This window comes from Spermophilus citellus, assembly GCF_964194105.1.
Source record: "Spermophilus citellus genome assembly, chromosome: 5".
In the NCBI taxonomy this organism is placed as follows: domain Eukaryota; kingdom Metazoa; phylum Chordata; class Mammalia; order Rodentia; family Sciuridae; genus Spermophilus; species Spermophilus citellus.
Window position 1 is genome coordinate 47,043,607 of NC_138186.1, and position 21,912 is coordinate 47,065,518.

At 38.6% G+C, this 21,912-nt stretch overlaps 1 protein-coding gene and 1 pseudogene across 2 annotated transcripts in view; both read right to left on the minus strand.

The window, feature by feature from the left end:
• The window catches only part of LOC308649367 (trimeric intracellular cation channel type B-like), a 30,380-nt pseudogene extending 27,131 nt beyond the window's left edge, over window positions 1-3,249 (minus strand). The window contains exon 1 of the transcript in view: window positions 2,621-3,249. The product of the transcript in view is annotated as a trimeric intracellular cation channel type B-like (transcript). The remainder of the gene's footprint in view (window positions 1-2,620) is intronic.
• An 8,891-nt stretch (window positions 3,250-12,140) lies between these two features.
• Window positions 12,141-13,390, minus strand: LOC308649368 (S-adenosylmethionine synthase-like; the record flags this gene model as incomplete). The annotated part of the gene is made up of 3 exons (XM_081294961.1): window positions 12,141-12,166; window positions 12,251-13,246; window positions 13,345-13,390. The coding sequence occupies 3 exons, from the start codon at window positions 13,388-13,390 to the stop codon at window positions 12,141-12,143; spliced, it is 1,068 nt and encodes a 355-aa protein (XP_081151087.1).
• Window positions 13,391-21,912: the final 8,522 nt, after the last annotated feature.

Genomic DNA, 21,912 nt, shown 5'->3' on the forward strand with positions numbered 1-21,912 from the left:
CCGGGGTCTGCTTCTAGCTTTGTTCCTTTGAGAGACATTCAAGGTCCCTTGGAGGTCTGCCTTTCAAACGACCACCAGCCACCAGTGAAAGGGAGAATGTCAAGCCGCCAGAAGCCCCATCCTCTTCCCAGTACCAGCAGCATGTTCTCACGGAAGTCCTCAGTGCCTGGAGTAGGATCTTCCTTTTTTCCTGCCAGGAACTAGTAGGGATGTCCCAGTCTCCCACTGCCTTTTCTATTGCTGAGGGCGCTATGGCTGCTCCAAACACTCAGACTGAGCAAGCTTAGAATCTGAGGACTTTGGCCAAGAGGTTCTTCCGGTGACTTCTCTCAACTCCACCCTCAAGGTCCCCTGGCCTCCTGCTGCTTGTGGGGCGGGATCTGCTCCCCTCTTGCACCCCCTCTTACCCTAATAGGAACTCCACTGTTCCCACCACACCTCTCTGTGCCTCCCCAGCTGCCTGTCTCACACACCCCACCCTATTGTCCTGTTGCCTTGCCCTCCCAGCTCTCCCCTCCTGCCTGCAGTGCTTTGATCTATTTCTAAGGTGTCAGTGTTTCACAACTCCCCTGCCTCCCCACTGCTGGCCCTTCCTCCTTCCCTGTGACTCATTGCTTACAGTAGCTGTACCCAATGCTGCTGTAAAAAAAAAAACCCTCACCCCATCCCGCCCTTCCCTGTTCCAAATTTTGCTGTTAAAATTTTTTTTTATTTTTTCCCCATTTTTTCTTTTCCTTCTCTCTCTCTCTCTCTCTCTCTCTCTCTCCTCTCTCTCTCTCTCCTCTCTCTCTCTCTCTCTCTCTTTGGTGTTGAATAACTTATTTTAATGAATTTATCTTTTAATACAAAGGTGAAAAATTCCTACCATTTTAGCTACAGTTAAATCTAAACTTCAAAACTTACCAATGATTAATTACATGTTAATTTTGAAGTTTTTGACTATAAGGATATCAAATATAATACAGAACTCAAATTTAATGCTGTTAAACTTCTTACCATTCCAAGAATATCAAATTGCTTCTCCTGTTCCCCTCCTCAAAAAAGAAAAAATCATTTCTCCTAAGCAAGTATAGTACCTGCTGGTATTTACAGTCCTTAAAAAGTAAAGGCAAAGAACTTTCAACTTGAATATGATTTGAGTATTTGTAAGCCATCTAAAATTTCTACCTGATACAGGTTCTTAGTCTTGGCATAAGAAGTCATGTCACAGAGTTTGAATGTTGGAAGTGTACTTTTAAACTATCAGTTAAAGAAACTCTAGCATCATTTAATTCCTTTTCTTGTTTGTTTTTTATTTTGCCAGTAAGAAACAAGATTTAATGTCACCATTCTTCAATCAATGGATTTCTGTTGATCTGTTTCTTAGCTGATTACTATCAATTGTACACAGTTCTCATCAGAGCTGAGCATTTTCACATGAAGCTAATCAGTTTTTATTTAAAATTAATAATACATATATGTAGATTAAAACTAAACATAACCATATGTAATCTAACATGGGATATTCAAACAAAAAACTAAGAAAGTAGCCACTAGAAAGGAGACACGGAAGAAAAAAATTAAATGGAGATAATACATTTTTTTAATCATTAAGACAACTGCTAGCAATGTATTCAGAACAACCAAAGTCAGAGAAAACATGTGAAACATGAAAAATTTCTTTCCAGTTGAATTAAACATGTTTTAAGGAGAGAGGAAGAGAGGAACGAAAAAAAAAAAACAAGCACGTTTTGTAATTTTGGAACACTGAAAAGTATCAAACATGGAGTTAGTAATTTATCAAAAAATCACACCCCAGATTTTCTTTTGATGGAATAAGAAAAACAGTTTTTTGAAACAAGGGCATGAAACAGACTTAAAATTGAAACTCATACTAACAATATTGTGTTTTTACTGAAAAATACTACTAGAGATAAAATTAAGTTAAATTTCAGGTACTTTCCATTTAATGTGGGCAAAATTACAATGTTTACATAGCAAACATAAACTAGCAATTTATTTTCACTTATAAAGTATTTTATATTTTCTTTTAGGAAGACTTTACAGTCTTCAGTGCTCAAAATTAAAAAGCATTTTTAATTTTTTAATCAATTAATTTTCTATACCTAAGAATTATGATGGCAATGTAAAACAAAAGTTTAATTCTGCTGAACTAAAGCCCAATAGATTCATATTTTTAAATGTATGAAAATACCCAATCTTTAAAATTCTGATAATTTCTTTTATCAATGTAAAATATTTAAGTAATCACAAGAGATACTTTATATCAGAAACAAATTCACATGATATACTCATGACATTCAAGAATTAAAGTCAAGAAAGTGGTAGTCACCCTAATATAGAATTTATTTCTTTTTGTCACCTCCATTCCTTCTATATAATCATTATTTCACATCATCTGCATAGAAATATCACAATCTGAAAGGTAGAAAAAAAATTTTTTTTTTGCCTTCGAGAGCTCAAGTAAATTTACTCAGTGTTCTTAGTATATTTCCTTTTAACATTATCTGAACCATCAGTCATAGGTTTTGAGACCAATGAACTAGTGCCACTAGAAGATGATTTTGTTCCACATTTCTTTTCATATAATGAAAACTGTTGCTGCCAAAGATCAGCCAACTCAATATATCCTCAAAAGGACTAAGAGTCATAGAAGAAGTCTGTGTAACCATGATGGTTATCTTTTTGGCCACAAGAAAGATGGTATAAAGGAACATAAGATTATGCTTTGATGTGGTCATATGCTTGGTGTGCTGAAATGTGAAGGGACCCCAGCAAGGTTACCTTGGAAGGATAGGACATCTTCAGCGATTCATCATCTCTGGTTTCTAATCTCCTTTCACTAGCCATTAAAAATTCATGATAAGGATACCCTCTGCACCTTGGGCCCATCCAATAGCTATCATGACTGGCCAGCCATTTTTGTAATAACTATTAGCATGTGTGACTCCACCTTCTATTTTCCAAGTTCTGGTCACTTCCTTCAACCCCAAAGCCAGAAGTTGAGCAGATAAGAATGAATAGTCCTGGGAATTTAGGTCCCATGGGCAAAAATATATATATAATATACCAGATTGAAGATGCCAGTAAAATATCAATGTGGTTTGGAAGAAACCTCAGTGGAGGCTCTTCAAGCAGTACACATGTTAAAATTCCTCCACCAAAGCAGTGGAGCACAGCAGTAGACCAGCTTGAAACAGGATTCTTCCATGCCCCTTCCACTCCTACTAGCTGATGTTTCAGTGCCATCAAAGACACCAGATGTGGGTGATGTCAAAAAAGAGGAACATGGACGTGCAGGAGAAGGTCAGTGCCAGCTACTCCCATGAAGAGTCCATGGCTGCAACCTACCCCTGAGACTGGGCCTTGCCAGCTGGCCTCTAGTTTTATTTTCTTTTCCTTAACACATAGTTGTATAGATTTATAGGACACAGTATGATGTTTTGATATAAGTATTCATTTTATAATGGTGAAATCAGAGTAATTAGCATATCTCTCAGGTCAAACATTTATCATTTCCTGTGACCCAATCATTTAAAATCCTCTCTTTTATCTATTTTGCAACATATACTACATTATTATCACTGTGGTCATCTTGATGTGCTATAGTATGGCACAGATGTAATTCCTCCTATCTAATTGAAACTTTGTACCCCTTGACCAGTGTCTCCCCTCTTGTATCTACTCTCAACCTGTGCTAACCAGCACCCCTCCTGCCTGCCTCAATCTCCACATAAAAGTGAGATCATTTGCATGTCTATTTTATTCTCTCATTGTCTCCTTTAAATTTATCTATATTGTTACAAATGACACAATTTCCTGTTTTACAGGGGCTTTTTTATGTAAATATACTAGGGATTGATCTCAGGGTCTTGAGTCTGCTGGGCAATCCCTCTATGAGCTTCATCCTCAGCCCTAATTACCTTTTTGTTGTTGTTCTTAAAACTGATTATTATTCTTTGTATTTGCCACAGTTTGTGTTCTTTTGTTTTGTTTTGTTTTACTTTGGAGGTGAGTCTGCTATATCTTCCAGGTTGGACTAAAACTCCTTGGCTCAAAGGAATTCTCCTGCCTCAGCCTCCAGGTAGCAAGAATGCACCATAGGGCTTGGCTCCTTCTCCATTTTTTGTTCTCTATATTTTTTATTGGTGCACAATAGTTGTACATATGGTGGAATTTGTTGTTATGTATTCAAATGTGTACACAATATAACAATGTAATTGTCTAATGTCATTCCCCAGGATTTCCCCTTTCCATCTCCTCATCCCTCCCCTGGTTCCTTTCCTCTAGTCTACTTATCTTCCTTTGATTCTCATGAGACCCTCCCCTCCTTTCTTTGGTTTTTCCTCTCTATCTTCCACAAAGAGAGAAAACATTGACCCTTGACTTTCTGACTCTGTATTATTTCACTTAACCTAATGTTGTCAAGTTCCATCCATTTTCATGAAAATGGAAAATTTTCATTCTTCCTATGGCTAAGTCAAACTCCATCCTTTATACATTCCATATTCTCTTTTTTCATCCATTGATGGAAATCTAGGCTGGTACCATACTTTGGCTATTGTGAATTGTGCTGCTATAAACATGAGTGTGCATGTATCACTGTTGTATGATGATTTTAATTTTTTAGACTTAATACTGAGGAGTGGTACAACTGGGTGGTGGTTCCATTCCTAGTCTCTTGAGGAACCTCTCTACTAATTTCCATAGTATTTGTACTAATTTACAATTCTACCAACAGTGTTGTTCTTTCTCCACATCTTCTCCAGCATTTATTATTGTTTATATTCATGATGGCTGCCATTCAAACTGGAGTGGGATGAAATCTCAGTGTAGTTTTGATTTACTTTTCCCTAATTGCTAATGATATTTTCATGTATTTGTTGGCCATTTGTGTTTCTTTTGAGAAGTGTCTTGTTTAGGTGATTTGCCCATTTATTATTTGGATTATTTTTTATGGTGTTGAGTTTTTTGAGTTCTTTATATATTCTGGATATCAATCCTCTGTCAGAAGAGTAGGCGTCATTTTCTGAGCTTTCAAGTTCCTATTGAGAATGTCATTGCCTGTACCTGTATGTTAGGTGTTGAACCTCCTTTTTCTTCTAGGTCTTTCGTAGTTTTTGGCCTAATCCCTAGGACTTTGATCATTTTGAGTTGACTTGTGCAGGGTTAGAAATAAAAGTCACGCCTTATTCTTCCATATATGCATAGCCTGTTTTCCAATACCATTGTTTAAAAGGCATTATTTTCTCCAATGCATGTTTTAGCACCTTTACAAAGGATCAGATGTCTATATCTGTGTGGGTTTGTGTATAATATATATATATATATATATATATGTTTTATACCTAGTACCCAAGTGCCATGCATGTAGTATAATTTGAAGTCAGGTGCTGTGATGCCTCCAGCATTGCTTTTTAGACTTAGAATTACTTTGGCTCTTTGGGTCTTTAATTCTTCCAACTGCACAATAAAACTGTTTTCTCTAGTTCTGTGAAAAAATGTCATTGTATTGCATCGAATCTGAATATTGCTGTTGGTTTTATGTTCATTTAGCAATATTCATTTTGCCTAATTTTGGACATGGGACATCTCTCCATATTCTTGTGTCATCTTCAATTTCTTTCTTCACTGTTCTATAGTTTACATAGTAAGAGGTTTTTTACCTCCTTGGTTTGATTTATTCCTAGGTACTTTTTTTGTTGAGGCTATTGTGAATGGGATTGTTTTTCTAATTTCTTTCTCAGGAGATTCATTATTGGTGTATGGGAAAATATTGATTTTTACATGTTGATTTTGTAACCTGCGACTTTGCTGAAGTTGTTTATTGGTTCTAGTAGTCTATTAGGAGATTTTTGGATCTTCTACTTATAGAATTGTTTCATTTGCAATCATTGAAAATTTGACTTCTTCTTTTCCTATTTTTATCCCTTTGATTTTCTCTCTTGTCTGTTTGATCTGTAGAATTTCTAGTAATATATTGAATAGGAGTGATGAGTGTAGACATCCTTTTCTTTTTCCAGATCTTCAAGGACATGCTTTCAGTTTTTTCCCTTTCACTCTGATGTTGGCTTTGTGTTTGTTGATCATATCCTTTATGATGAGGTAAGTTCCTTCTATGCCTAGTTTCCTTGGTGTCTTTATCATGAATGGGTGCCAAATTTCATTGAAGGCTTTCTCTGCATCTATTGAGATGAGTATGTGATTTTTCTCCTTAATTCTATTTATGTAGTATATTGCATGTCTTGATTTGTGAATGTTAAACCATCTTTGCATCATTTGGATAAATCCTTCTTAGTCATGATGTACAATCATCTTAATATGTTATTGAATACAATTTGCTAAAATTTTATTTTTTGGTATTGTTTTTTTTTTTGCCTTTTTTTTAATTAGTTATACATGACAGTGGAATGCACTTATATACTTTGATGCATCATACATAGATGGGATATAATTTCTCGTTTTTCTAAGTATACTTATTATAGAATCACATTGGTCATACAGTCACATACATACATATATACATACAGTAATAATGTCTGTTTCATTCTACTATCTTTCTTATCCCCACATCCCCTGCCTTCCCCTCCCTTCACTTCCCTCTACCTAATCTAAAGTAACACTATTCTTTTGTTGTTGTTGTTGTTGTTTTGCTTTACAATTCTTAATTCACATATTTACCACAATTTTTGTATCTCTGTATATAAAGTATGTTGACTCCCAATTCAAGTCTTTATACGTGCACTTTGTATAATGATGTCCATCACATTCCACCATCCTTGCTAATCCCCTGCCCCCTCCCTTTTGCTAATATTTTATTAAGAATTTTTTCATCTAAGCTTATCAGAGATATTGATCTGTAGTGATACTGGCTTTGGTCTGATGATGACACTGGCTTCATACTATGAATTTGAAGTGTTTATTCCCATTCCATTTTTGGAATTATTTGAGGAGAGTTGGCCTGAGTAAACCTTTAAAATTCTGGTAGAATTCAGCTTAGAATCATTTTGTTCCTGGGTTTTTTTCTGTTGGATGATGTTTTAGTCAGCCTTTTTGTTACTGTGACCAAAAATTCTAACAAGAACTGTTTGAGAGGAGGAAAAGTTTTATTTGTTACTCATGATTTTAGAGATCTCAGTCCATAGATGGCCCACTCCATTGTTATGGGACCTAGATGTGGCAGAACATCGTGGTGGAAGGGGGTGGAGGAACCCAGGCCAAGACCTACTTGGGGTTGGGGGTGGGGGTGAAAATGGGGTTCCTCTAGGTGGAATGGGCTAGGTGCAGAATAAAGGCTGAGAAATATACAGCAAGGGAAATCACCACAGAACACCGAAAATATATATATATATTTTAAGGGGGAGGAAGGGGGTCAAGATGGGCTAGCTGCTTCCACACTAAAAAAATAGCAAAATGGAGCCTGTACTTGCTTTATTTATATACTGGGAAACATCAAAGGTTTTCCATGGAATGTTCCTTGCTGAAAAAGGTACAAGATGGGCTGTTCAGTTCCCAACAGGTTCCGCCCATCTCCAGAGCTACTGTGAGGGATCTTCCTTGTAGAGCAGAAATAAGATTCTGTGCCTTGGGCAATCTATTGAGTGGGAGGAGCCACAAATAGTTCCCTAAATTAAAACTAAATTTCCTTGGCTTCTATTCCTAGGGAAGACCCTCAAGTAATTCACAGGTGGCCTCATAGCGACCAGGAAGTGGAACTAGGGTGAGAGTGAGAATTAGAGAGTGAGAATGAGAGCCAGAGAGTAAGAGCAAGAGAGCTAGAGTGAGAGTGAGCGCAAGTGAGCCAGGTAGTGAGAGCGTGCCAGGGGGTGAGGGGAGAGGGAGGGGGGAGGAGGAGAGAGAGAGAGAAACAGATTCATTTATACAATGTAAGTACCTAAGGTACATCCCCCGTGTCCTAAATCAGGTAGCCACAACCTACCTGCCTACAGTTACCTCTGGATTAATCCACTGCTTAGCTCATACCCCTCTAATCACTTCACCTCTGAAAATCATTGCATTGTCTTACATATGAGCTTTTGGGGATACCTCATATCTAAACCATAATAGGTGGTTTTTTCAAATATATTTTTAGTTGTAGATGGACACAATACATTTATTTATTTATTTTTAATCTTTATTTATTTTTATGTGGTGCTGAGGATGGAACCCAGGGCCTCACACTTGTGAGACAATTGCTCTACCACTGAGCTACAACCCCAGCCCCCAGGTGTTTTTTTTTTTTTAATTATTGCTTCTATCTCCTTGCTAGTTATTGATCTGTGTGAGTTTTCTATGTCTTCTTGATTTGATTTTGGCAGGTTATATGTGCCTAGAAATGTCCCCATTTCTTCTAGGTTTTCCAATATATTGGAGTATAAGTTTTTAAAACTGCTGCCTAACAATCCTCTGGATTTCTGTGATATTTGTAGTCATTTCTCCTTTTTATTTCAAGTTTGATTAATTTAGGTCTTCTATCTTTTTCTTTTGGTTGTTTGGCTAAGGGCTTATCAATCTTGTTTATCTTTTCAAAGACCAACTCTTCATGTCATTGATCCTTTTTATTGTTTTTATATTCTCTATTTCATCAATTTCACCTCTGTTCTTAATTATTTATTCCCTTCTATAAATCAATTTTGGAATTGATTTATTTTTGTTTTTCAAGAGTCTTGCGATGCATTCTTTGATTGTTTATCTGGGATCTTTCTGATTTTCTAATATAGGCTCTTATTGTTATAAACTTGTCTCTTAGAATGAGTTCATCGTGTTGCCAAGGTTCTGGTATGTTGTATCACTATTCTTGTTTGACTTTAAGAATTTTTAAATTTCTCTCTTCTATTACTCATCATCATTCAAAATGTAATGTTCAATCTCCACATGTTTTTATAGGTTCTGAAGGTCTTTTTTTTGGTGTTGATTTCTAATTTCATTCTATTATGATAAGATAAGATGCAAGGAATTATATCAAGTTTTTTTATTTGGTATGGGTTGCTTTGTGGCCTCATATATGGTCTGTTTGTGGGAAAGGCCCATAAGCATCTTAGAAGAAAGTGTGTTTGGCTGAAGTTAGACGAAATAGTCTCTAGAATCTATTTAAGTCTATTTGATTTATAATATTTTTTTCAGTACAAAGCCTTTACTGAATTTATGTCTGGATGACCTATCTACTGATGAGAGAGGTGTGTTGAAATCAACCAGTATTGTTGTACAGGGGTCTATCTGAGTCTTTATGTAAGTAGTGACTGTTTTATATAATTAGCTATACCACCTTTTGGGTTTTAACTATTAATTATTGTTGGATTTTCTATTTACCATTATGAAATTATCTTTGTCTCTCCTGATTAATTTTGGCTTGAAATCTGCTTTGTTGGGTGTGACAATGTAAACTCATGTTTTGGGGGTAGGGGGCTCCATTTTGCACAATATTTCAATTTCCATCCTTTCATTACAGCCTATGGCTATCTTTGCCTGTCAGGTGAGCCTTTTACCAACACATCTAGTTGGGTCTTGTTTTTTAGTCCATCTGACAGCTTATGTTTTCTAATTAGAAAGGTGAGACCATTCACATTTGATGTTATTATGAGAGATGTCTATTATTTCCAGCCATTTTGATTTATTTCTAATGTTTAATTTGTCCTGTTTCTCATTTGTGTAGTGCCACTTCAAATGAGACTTGTCCATTTGTGAACTCTTTTTTAAAATTTCTTCTGTGTATGTGCTTAAATATTTTCTATACCACCAGCTCAGTACTCATGAATTCTTTTTGTCTCTGCTTATCTTGGAAAGTTTTTCTTTCCACTTAGATTCTGATGGAAAGCTTTGCTCTATATAGCCATCCTGGCTGACAGTCATTTTCTTTCAGGGCTTGGAGCTCATCATTCAAAGCCTCCTCGACTTTAGAGTTTGTGCTGAGAAATCAGATGTAATTCTGATAGACTTGCCTTTAAATGTGACATTTAATGTGACATTTTTCCCAGAGGATTTTAACATTTTATCCTTGCTCTGAATGTTAGGCATTTTAATTATAATGAGTTCTGCAGAGATTCCTTTTTGATGTTGTCTGTTTGGGGTTCTCAATGCCTCCTGTATTGTCTCAAGTTTTGGAAAATTTTCTGTTATTTCCCTGAAGAAGTTATCTATGCCATTAGTCCTCCTTTCATAACCCTCTTCAATTCCAAAGATTCTTAAATTTGGTCTCTCAGTCTTCTCCCAGAGTTTATATATTCTGGCCACATTACTTACTCTCTGTAATATTGTCTGAATATCCAGGGCCTCCCACTTTGACCTTGAGCTCTGAGATCCTGTCTTCAGCATGGTCTTCTCTACTAAAGAAACTTTCAACTGAAGATTTTTTTTTTACTCAATTTGTCTTCATTTCCAATATTTCTGTTTCTTTTTCAATATCTCTATCTCCTTATTGAATTTCTCCTTTGTACCCATCACTGACTTTCTTAGTTCATTCAGTTGTTTTCCTGTGTTGTCTTGAGATTCATTATTTTTATAATCACTCTTTTGAATCCTTAATCTGATATTTCATCCACTTAAATATCTTTAGAGTCATTTTATGATGAATTGTGTACTTTAAGGAGTGTTGTGTTAGCTTGTTTTTCATACTTCTTATATTCTTGTGTTGGGTTTGATGCATTTTGGGGATGGATTTCTCTTTCGATTTTATGTGTGGGCCTTTTTTTTTTTTTTTCAGGGTAGAACCTAGCATTTTATTTAGATCTTCATTAAACTGTTGGAATTGAGAACCAGACATACGTAATAAACCTCCAAAAATAGACCCTGGAAGGCACTTTCTGCTTTGGGCAAGCAGTCATGGAGTAGCATGTAAACAAGCTGGCTTCTCTGTACCACGCCAGCCAAGTCTGCTCTCTCCACAGTCAGCCGCACCAGCTCTGCCCTCCCTTTGCTTAACACCAGCCAGACCCCCTGTAGGTCTAACCCAAGGTTTTTCTGTAGGACACCTTGGCCTACCTGGGAATGCTGGAAACATGTTGTTAAAGGAATCATGGTGTTGAGGAAAAAAAAATCTTTTAAAAGCTGCCATCTGAGGTGATGGCTTCTCTGTACTTACGCCATACCTCAGAATACAATAAATAAGCAATTAGAAAATGTTCAAGTATGAAGGGATTTCCTCCTCCCCGCCAAAAGCACTGCTCTCTGAAGGAAGCTGGTTTCTCTGTAGCTACACCAGCTGTTCAGAAAGCTCATTGGACCTGGTTTTGAAAATAAAACAAAGTTAAAACCCTGGGAGGAATTATTGTGCAGTGTGGAGTACTCATCTTTCTTATAAAGAAAAAAAAAAGTTATCTGGTACCAAAGTGTGCAACCTACAGACCCTCAGGTACTGCCCTGTGACTTCTCTGTATGACATCACAAGGGTGCCAAGTGCCTGTTTTTCTAGACTAGGAGTTGGTGAGGTTTGGCTAGTGCTGAAACCATGCATAGGATTGGTTTAATAAATGAAAACCTTATTACGTACGTCCTCCAAAAGACAGCTGAAGGTGGAGAAATTTTGATTTGGTGCTATTAAAGAGGTGGCAATTGAGAGCATAAGCACCAGGGAGATGGTTTAATGGTAACTGCCTTTTTGATTTTTTATGTCAGGCTGGAGCTCTGACTGGAACTTGCGTTACATGCAAGATAGATTGGGTAGGGAACACTCCCTGACAAAGAACTACATAATTAGAAATGGATCAAGTTACAGGGAGGATAAGGGAAGGCTTCACATTCATAATAGAGCTCAAGACATTACAAATTCATGCTGAGAGCTGTGGCATTGCCAGACAGGCTATAGTGGAACTACTAGTACTTTTACGTGCACATTACAAGGATATTTTCAGCATTTGGTAGGAAAGTCAATGTGTTTAGGACTTTGGAGGGTTGGGTGATAGGGCACAAAGGTTCAGTTCCAAAGCATTATTCACTACAAGTGTTGTTTCTAGGCAGTTACATGGATCACCTATGCTCACTAAATTCATTATAATGGTGAACAAAACTTCTAGGGAGAGAATAGCAAGCCCAACTTACAGTCCCCCACAAAAGCTAAAATTCATGTCATTGACTAGAGAGTGACTGCAACTGATGAGCTGAAAGAGGAAGAGGACAAGAAAATTTAGCAAGAAGGGCCCTTTCCCTCAGAGCTTGAAGGTTTCTCTGTAGCCTACGCCAACAAGTCTGGGGAAAAAAGGCTAACACTTTCAGTATTTAAGCTTTTTGGGCACTTCCCATGGGAAGCTGTCCCTACCAAAGTGGCCATAGGCTGCAGTCCTCTGATAAATTGGCTTCTTCAGATCCAGATCCCTGACAATGACCCCAGGGCGAAGATCAAAGTTCTTCTTCACAATCTCTAATAGCTCTCTCTCAGTCTTCTGAGAGGTACCATAATGGAAAATGGAGATGGACAATGGATGAGAAACTCCAATAGCATAAGAGACCTGAACAAGAACCCTCCTGCACAGACCTCCTTTAACAAGGGATTTTGCCACCCAACGGGCAGCATAAGCAGCTGAGCGGTCCACCTTAGTATAATCCTTTCCTGAAAAGGCACCTCCTCCATGAGCTCCCCAACCGCCATAGGTATCCACAATTATTTTCCGGCCAGTCAAACCAGCATCACCCTGAGGCCCACCAATAACAAATCTGCCACTTGGCTGAAGATGGTAGATGGTATCCTCATCAAGATATTTTGGAGGTACAACAGCTTTGATGACCTTCTCTTTCAGGGCATCCCTCATCTCATCAAGACAAACTTCTTCATCATGCTGAACAGATATAACGATTGTATGGACTCTGATGGGAAGCACAGCACCTCGATCTTGCATATACTGCACAGTTACTTGAGTTTTTGAATCTGGGCGTAACCAAGGCAAAGTGCCGTTGCGGCGTAGTTCAGCCAGTTTGGCATTTAGCTTGTGTGCTAAGACAATGGTTAAAGACATACACTCCTCAGTTTCATCGGTGGCATAACCAAACATCAAGCCCTGGTCTCCTGCACCAATGTCTTCCTCATTTCGGTCAAGATGAACACCTTGAGCAATATCTGGTGACTGCTGCTCCAAGGCCACCAGCACATTACAAGTCTTATAGTCAAACCCTTTGGAAGAATCATCATATCCAATGTGCTTAATGGCTTCCCGAACCACTTTCTGGTAGTCAATGGCAGCTCTTGATGTAATTTCCCCAGCAAGAAGAATCATCCCAGTTTTAGCAACAGTTTCACAAGCCACTTTGGCATCAGGTCCTGTTGAAGATGGGCATCAAGGACAGCATCACTGATTTGGTCACAAATCTTATCTGGGTGGCCTTCCCCCACAGACTCCGAGGTGAAGAGGAACGTGCCCTCCTCGATGAACCCCTCGTGGAAGCCGTTGAGCTGACCGTTCATGTCGGCGATGGCGGCAGAAGAGCGGCACTGAGAAGCGGACAGACCGGCAGCGGAGGCGCAACACGCGGACTAGGAAGAACACTCAGCGACGGCGCGCGGTGAGCCTGTGTGGGCCTTTTTAGAGCATGGTCTTTCTTACCACAGTGACCTAGAGCACTCTAGGTTAGAACCCTCAGCAGTGTGGTACCCATTTAGAACCCTCAGCAGTGTGGTACCCACAGCCTTTGTGTTCATTCTTTTTCTTTTTGCTATAGAAGTGGATGTCCAGGAGTGGGTCCCAAGGGGCCCCCTAGCCATTCCCACATGGCATTGGTGTTTAGTGTACTTTTTTCCCTCTATTTTTTATTCTAAATATTGATGAAGTTTGTGATTAATTTGTGTGTGTATACCAAGTTGTGCTGCCTTGGCTGGGTTTATTTCAGCAGCAGAGTGTCTACCCTGTGAACTATAGTGTCCCTGTAGATTCCCAGAACCTCACAGATAAAAGGGAAACCAAAAATCTCAACAACTGAAACAAATAAGATACAGCATTAAAATCAATACCTGGTGCCTCCTATGACATCTACAACACTAATCACCACAGAAACAGGAATAGTGGGGTCAGAAATTGCCAACAGCAAAAACATAAATAGCCATGAACTAGATCTGACATTAAAATCAGCAATAGGTGTCACCTATGCCATCCATGGTACTAATAAATGTAATAAAATGAATGGTGTGAGCAGGAGTTATATAAATTAGGCATTCCAAGAGATGGTAAAAATAGTGTTCAGTAAGAGAGAAGAAAATGTGATAGGATAGTAAAGGGGAAAGTTTAGAATGTTCAAAATGTGAACAGAGTGAATTCAAAAGAGATGTAGCAAGTGTTGGCTGTAAAGAAGGATGAGAAAAAATAAATTAGAAAAAAGTAAAGGAACAGAGAAAGAGAACAAGAGAATTTGGCTGTTTGTGGGGAAAGAGAGAAAAGGGGAAATGAGGGGAAAAAAGAACCAAAAACAAAATAATAAAACCCTAACCCTCAAGACAAGGGAAAATAAGTAGTGTTGAAAAAATGGTAAAAATGAGAAAAAGGAAACAAATATGTATGAGTAGATATATTTACAAAATAATCAGCACAGCAAGACCAACCCCTCCAAAAAAGATAGTTCTTAATGAAAACTTAAAGAATTTTCTCCACTGAGGTGGTCAATACAGTTGATGAGTATGGATGGTCACTGCCTTTGTCCAAGTGTCATTCTTTCCATTTCTTCTTGGGCTATATTAAGAGACAGAGACCCAACACTGGGAGTTATTAACCCCTTCCTCATTTTCTTTTCTTTTTTTTTTTTTTCTATTGCTCTCAAAGTTGCCAGCAGGAGTGGTCTAAAACTGAAGCTGGTTGAAACAGTTCTCAGATTTTTACCAGTGTAAGGGGTGATGGGATGAGAAGGACTGTTGACTGGAGTTTTCTCTCACAGACCAGATTAATGCACTCCCAGGGTGAGCCTGCTACAGAGCTCTAAGAGGAGAGATCTGGTATCTGTGGCTTGGGTGTGTTCAGCCTTAGGAACTTTATTGGATGTTATATGCTCTAAGAGATTAGATCAACAAACTCTATGTCTAAGCAGATGCAGATCTCTGCTGGGAGTCAGGATCTCTGGAGCCTCCCAAGAACTCTACTTGTGGGACAAGGGAGCAACCCTACACAGGTGTCACACACTCAGCTGCCCACAAATATGGCCTTCCCAGGGTAAGTCCCTGAGTGTGCTCATGCCCTCCTGTTCACTTTCCCAACCCTCTTCAGCTGGTCTATTGAGCCACACCAGACCCAAAGGGAAAGTGAGTTGCAGTTCTCTCTGTATTTCTGACTTGCATCCCCCTGGGTACAGTATTCTCTATGCCTGTTTCACTCATTGTTCTAGGTACAACCTAGGCCACACTATGGGTGCTTGTTGGGACAGTATAGTGATATTTGTTAGGATCTCCTGAGCTCTGGCAGCAGCAAGCTGCAGCATGATCTCCTCAAAATGATTCCCGCCTCAACTGTCTGCTTGCCAGTTGAGAAACAGGGAACTCTTCAAAGACCTGTTCACTGTGCAGCCTCTGGATCAGTTAAATACATACTGCTTTTCTGATCTTCATATTTTTCTGTGCCAAAGATGTTTTTGCCTCTGATGTGTTTTCCTTTCCCTTTGTGGTGAACCAGTGCCACTGCTACAGAAGCTTCATTCCAGTGTATTTCTACTTTCTGTTCATGCACCTGAATTTCTGAGTCTCTACAAGCCACTGACATTGAATTTCATTGAATTTCCTCTTTCATTCAGCATACTGAGAAGCAGTACTCTTACTACTTGAATCCTGATCCACTGAGCAATGGGATCTGATAATGCACCATCTCTCTTCTTTGGCCATTTTTAAGTTGGGTTACTTCTTTTGTTATTGGGAAGTTTGAGTTCCTCATATATTTTGGACAGTAACCCCTTATCTGATGTATAATTTGTAAATACTCTCCCAATGTATGATTTGTCTTTTCACTCTCTTCTTATTTTCTTTTCTGGGCAAAAGTATTTTATTTGAATGGCATTCCATTTGTCTATTTTCACTTTGGTTACCTATGCCTTTGGGATCATACCTAGAAAGTTCTGTCCAGATTAATGTCATTGCTCCTGTGTTTTCTTCTGGCACTTATATAGTTTCCAGTGGGACTTTTTCCCCCTTTTAATTGTAAGTATTCTTGCTCTTTTGCCCAGGCTGGTCTTATACCAGGTACTCATTCTGCCTCAACCTCTCACATAACTGTAACTACTGGCCTACTCTACTACACCCTGCTTCAGGTCTTACATTTAAATTTTCAATGCATTTTGAGTTTGATTCTTGTATAAGGACTGATATAAGGGTCCATTTACATTCTTTTGTTTGTGAATATCTTGTTTTCACAACAAGAAATTTGAGAAAACAAATTTTATTGAGATACCCGTTTCCCATATTATATACTTATCACCTTTGTCAAAAATACATGCACTATGTACCTGTGGGTTTACATCTGGGTTCTTTTCCATTGGTCATCCTATTTGCTTTCATGCAAGTACCATGCTGTTTTATTTGCTGTAGTTTTGTTATCTGTTTTGAAATCTGGTATTGTGATATTCCCAGTATTGTCCTTTGTGGTCAGTATTGATTTTACTTGGGGGGATCTGTTTAGTCACCTTTTTCAGCTATGAACAAAAGACCTGAACAGAACAATTTTAGAAGAGGAAAGGTTTATTTTGAGGCTCTCCATTTTAGAGATCTTTTCTGTAGATGGCTGACTCCATTCCTCAGGGCCTGAGATAAGGCAGAACATCATGGCAGAAGAGTGAGATAATGGAAAGCAGCTCAGAACATGGCACCAGAAAGCAGAGAGAGTGAGCTCCACTCAATAAGAACAAAATAACTTCCCAATGACCCACCTCCTCCAGCCATACCCTACCTACCTACAGTTACCACCTTGTTAATCCCTCTCAGAAGGTTAATGTGAAGGTTAGATTAAGATGCTCATAAATCAATCATTTCACCTCTAAACTTTCTTGCATTCTCTCACACGTGAGCTTTTGGGAGACATTTCCTATCTAAAACCATAACAGGGTCTTTTATGATTCCATATGAATTCTAGAAGTTTTTGCCATTTCTGTGTAGAATGAAATTAGAATTATGATAACCCTAACTGGTTTTGCTCTTTCCTATTTCTTTTTCTTTTTCTTTCTTTCTTTCTTTTTATTTTATTTTTGTGTGTGTGTGTGTGTGTGTGTGTGTGTGTGCTGGGGATAAAACCCATGACCTCAAGTGCTCTGGGAAGTGCTCTGCCACTGAGCTACACTCCCAGCCTGATGACCCTAAATTTCTCATAAAGCCTTCTGTCTTTGGGTCTCCCCTTCATCCCCACTTCTCCAAGCTCTCACCAGCTGGAGTCTTGGTGCTGACAATCATTGACTGTCAGCACAGTGCAGGGCACCTTGACCTCCCTGCTGTTCTCAAGACTACATCCTCCATCTTCCTCCAGTGCAGACATCTCCCTCTTGATTATGCCTTAACCACTTCTTCATCTGAACCCTCACCATTTTGAGGCCTCCATTCTCCAGCCTGCAAGTGCTGGATTCTATCTCTCCCTGGTCCTTCTGTACCTCTCTGCTGTGGGGCCTTTTCCAGCACCCATCCCCTGCCTACCTGTCTTGAGCCCTCACCAACTTTCATGTGTCACAAGTCCGCTGTGGTGGGAACTTTCCAACCACTACAGCTCATCTGCCTTCATCCAGAGCAACACTACTGTCCTCATCCTAACCCAAGTTCTCTCAGGGTCACCTATATGCCACGTTCTCCTCCAACCCACAGGCAACTAATCTCACTTGCCCTTCCCATCCCACTTCCCCATCTATACCAGAAAAAAGGCACTTGGTCCTTTTGCTCCTTGATCTTCCCCCTCCTTTTTAGTTCCTAGTCCTCAGAGGACTTTTGCTCCCTCTACCATGAATCCAAAATTTGTGTTTTGCTACTAGGTTGGTCCTGGTGTTCCCCAACTATGGCCTCTCCCAGAACCACTTTTCTCCTGTGATGTTTTTGTTTGTTTGTTTATTTATTCATTTCTTTTTTTGTGGTGGGTGTTGAACTTGGACTCAACTATGCACTTCACTACTGAGCACCACCCTCATCCCCCTGTGATGGTTTTCTAACCTGATGCTTTGGGGGGATATATCCAGCTCCCACCACCCTCTCCCAATCTGAAGGGCCTCCCCACGGTTGTGCAACTTGTCCATCTTCCTTGATTCTCTCTTCTCAGGCCTCCATTTCCTTCTTTCTGTTCTGCATTAATCTGTAGTACACTGCCATGATTTCTGTTTGGTGTTTAATTGTGGTAAAATAGACATAATGTATAGTTTTCTATTTTAACCATTTTAAGTATATAATTCAGTGGCATTCTATGTGTTCACACTCTTTATGGAAATTGAAACTCTGTACCCATTAAACAGTAAGCATCCATCCTCCCCTCCCCAGTCCCTGTCGTCTTTCTGCTGGCATTCTACATTCTGTCTCTACAAATTTGACTCCCTAAATGCCTCATACAAGTGCACTCGTACAGAATTTGTCCTTTCATGACTGGCTTTTCCACTTAGCATCATGTCCTCCAGATCACACATAGTGTAGCAATTGTCAGAATGCCCTTCCTTTTTAAGTCTGAATAATATTCACTTTGTATATAAGCCATATTTTGATTAGAAGTTCATCAGTTGATAGATAGTTGGGTTACTTCTACTTTTTGGCTTTGGGGAACAATTCTGTTATGAATGTGGGTGTACAAATGTCTCTGCACTTACCTGCCTTCACTTCTTTTGTGTTTATGTCCAGAAATACAATTTCTGGGTCATTTAGAAAGTATCTCTTGAGCATTTGGAGGAATCACCAAAAAATTTTCATAGCAGCTGCACCAGTGTATATATAGGCAAGCAATGCACCCGTGGTGCTGTTTTCTACCTATTTATGAGCGTGTTCATTCTGCATTCTTTTTTTCTGAACAGTGACCATCTTCATGGGTATAAAGTGAAGTCTTATTGTGCTTTTATTTTCATTTCCCTAATGGCTGCTGATATTGAGTATCTCTTCATGGGCTTATTGGCTATTTGTGAACCTCCTGAGTGAACTGGTTGTAGAGAGCCTTTACCCAATTCTGAATAGAGTCAACATTTTTTTATGGTTGAGTTGTTGAGATTCTTTTTTGTTTGCTTGTTTTGTGGAGAGTGGGTCAATCCCAGGTCCTTGCACATGCTAGGCAAGTGTTTTACAGCTGAGCTATCCCCAGCCCAACATTTCTTTATATATTCTGAAAGATCTCTTAGATATGTGACTTCCAAATATTTTCTCCCATATTGCAGGGAGACTCCTCCCATCCCTTCACTCCCCTCTAATACAAAGTACCTCCATACTTACCTATACCCATCTTTTGCAAAATAAGCATCCACATATCATCATTTCTATGAGTATCCTTTGGTTTACAAATGTCTTTATGTTTTTAATTTTGTTGAGTCCAATTTATCAATTTTTTTCTACATTGACTGTGCTTTTGGTGTTATTTCATTGAAAATGTGGTCAAATCCTTTGTTGTGAAGATTAGTGCCAATATATTTTCAAATATATATATTGGTATGGTGTGTTAAACACAGAGTCTCTCACATGCTAGTAAGCAGTCTACCACTGAGCTACCTCCAGGACTTTTTAAATTTTTATTTTAAGACTAAGTTGCCAGGTTGGCCCTGAACTTGCATTCAACTGCCTCAGTTCCCTGAATAGCCAGGATTACAGGCATTCATCTACATGTTCAGCTGCCAATGTGTTTTCTTCTAGGAATGTTTGGTTTTTTATTTCACATTTTTTTCCATTTTGAGTGGGTTTTTTTTTATGTGTGTGTGCATGTGTATGTATGTGTGTGTACACACTCTGAATATTGAATCCAGGCACTTGCACATGCCAGGGTAGCACTCTATCATTGAGCTACATCTCCAATCTTGAATTAATTTTTATATATGAGTAAGTAAAGGGTCTAACTTCTTTTTTTCTGCCCTTAAGGAATTTACTTCTTTGTTATTTGTTCTTTTAGTTATATATGACAGTAGAATGTATTTTGACATATTATGCATACATGGAGTATAAGTTTCCATTCTTGTGGTTGTACAAGATGTGGAGTTACACATAGGAATGTTATGTCCGATTCATTCTACTATTTTTCCTATTCCATCCCCCTTCCCTTCATTTCCCTTTGTCTAATCCCATACATTTCTTTTTTTTAAAAAATGGTTCTAATTAGTTGTACATTACAGTAGAATGCATTTTGACACATCATAAATAAATGGAGTATAACTTCTCATTCTTCTGGTTGAACATGATATAGAATTACACTGGTCATGTAATCATATATGTACATAGGGTAATATGTCTGATTCATTCTCCTATCCTTCCTACCCCCATGCCTCCTCCCATCACTTCACTCCCCTCTGTCTAATACAAAGTATCTCCATACTTACCTAGACCCCCCGCCTTTTGCAAATAAGCATCAACATATCCAAGAAAACATTTGGCCTTTGGTTCTTTGTAATTGGCTTATTTCACTTAGTATTGTCCATTGTGGTCGCCATATGCCCAGAAATGCAATTCTACTCTTTGCTGAGTCCCAAATAAAACCTCTTGCTTGAGATTTGTCACTGTATTTTATTTGACTTCAAATGAGACACAAAAGAGTAGGTGCTGTGTGATTCCATGTGTATAAAACAGACCAACCTAATTTATGTCATTGTAAGACAGGAAGGAAGCTTCTTGGGCCAAGGGGAGACAGTATCAAGAAAAAGATAGAGAAACATGCTTCTGATCTTCTGTATCTGTGGGAGTACCTTCAAATGTAGCAACTAAAATTGAATTGTGAATAGAGAACTTTGGAATACTTGTTTTACTTTAATTTTAAATTTATCTAAACAACTTGTAGGGCTGTGAAATGCTTGAAACCTTCATTAGAAAACAGGCTAAAGCCAGGTACAGTGGTGCTGGCCTGTAGTCCCAGCTACCCGGGAGGCTGAGGTGAATCACTTGAGCTTAAGAGTTTGAAGACGGGGGTGAACAACATTGTGGGAACCAGGTCCAATGAAAAGAAAAGATAAGAGGGAAAAAAAAGAAAAGGAAAAGAAAGAGTCAAAGGCTGTCAAAAGCTATGAAGATCAAAGACACAGCAGGGAGAAGAGGCCCCAGGCCTCCTTATGGGTTTTTCATTAAAGCTTTGTTTCACAGTGCATAATTTATCCTATAAGAAAATAAAAACTGATCAAACAAAGAAAGTATTTTAAAATACACCAAACAGAAAGATGTAAAACCACCTCTTGTTTCCACTGGGAGGATCCTGGGTAACCTGGCAGATGAGTTGGGCTTGGGTGTGAAGGGGCCTCTGGAGCTGTGCCGCACAGAGACCTTGCGGCCCACCCACTCCTTTCCGTGCAGCACTGCACAGCCACAGCCCCTGGGAGGACTGTCTTCCTGATGAATTATTTTGAATCTTGAATTTGGAAACTTATTATGATTGATAAGCCACTTTGTATGACATCCAAATACTTAGTAAACATTGTTTTTGTGAGCTATACACTATTTTAAAAAAAACAGAAGCAGTCCTCTTCTATATCTCTCCCCCTTGTTTTTTCTTCTTTTTCCTTTTGGTTGGTTTTGTTTTGCATTGTTTTTGGTAGTAGGGATTGAAGCCAGGGCTTGGAGCATGCTATACACATGGTTATATCCCCAGCCCTCCTTTGTATCATTTTTCCTTCATCGTCAATAATGTCTGATTATTATCCTTTAATATTTTTTTTGATCATGAAAAGATTGTTTTATTCCATGAAAATATTCTCAACAGAGAACACTATCTTAAACAATTTACCATTAAGAAATCAACATGTGCACAAAGAGTAAAAATTACTGAAAATTTTTAAGATTTCTTTTGGACAATTCACATGTTCAAAATTTAAGAATGATTTAATAAT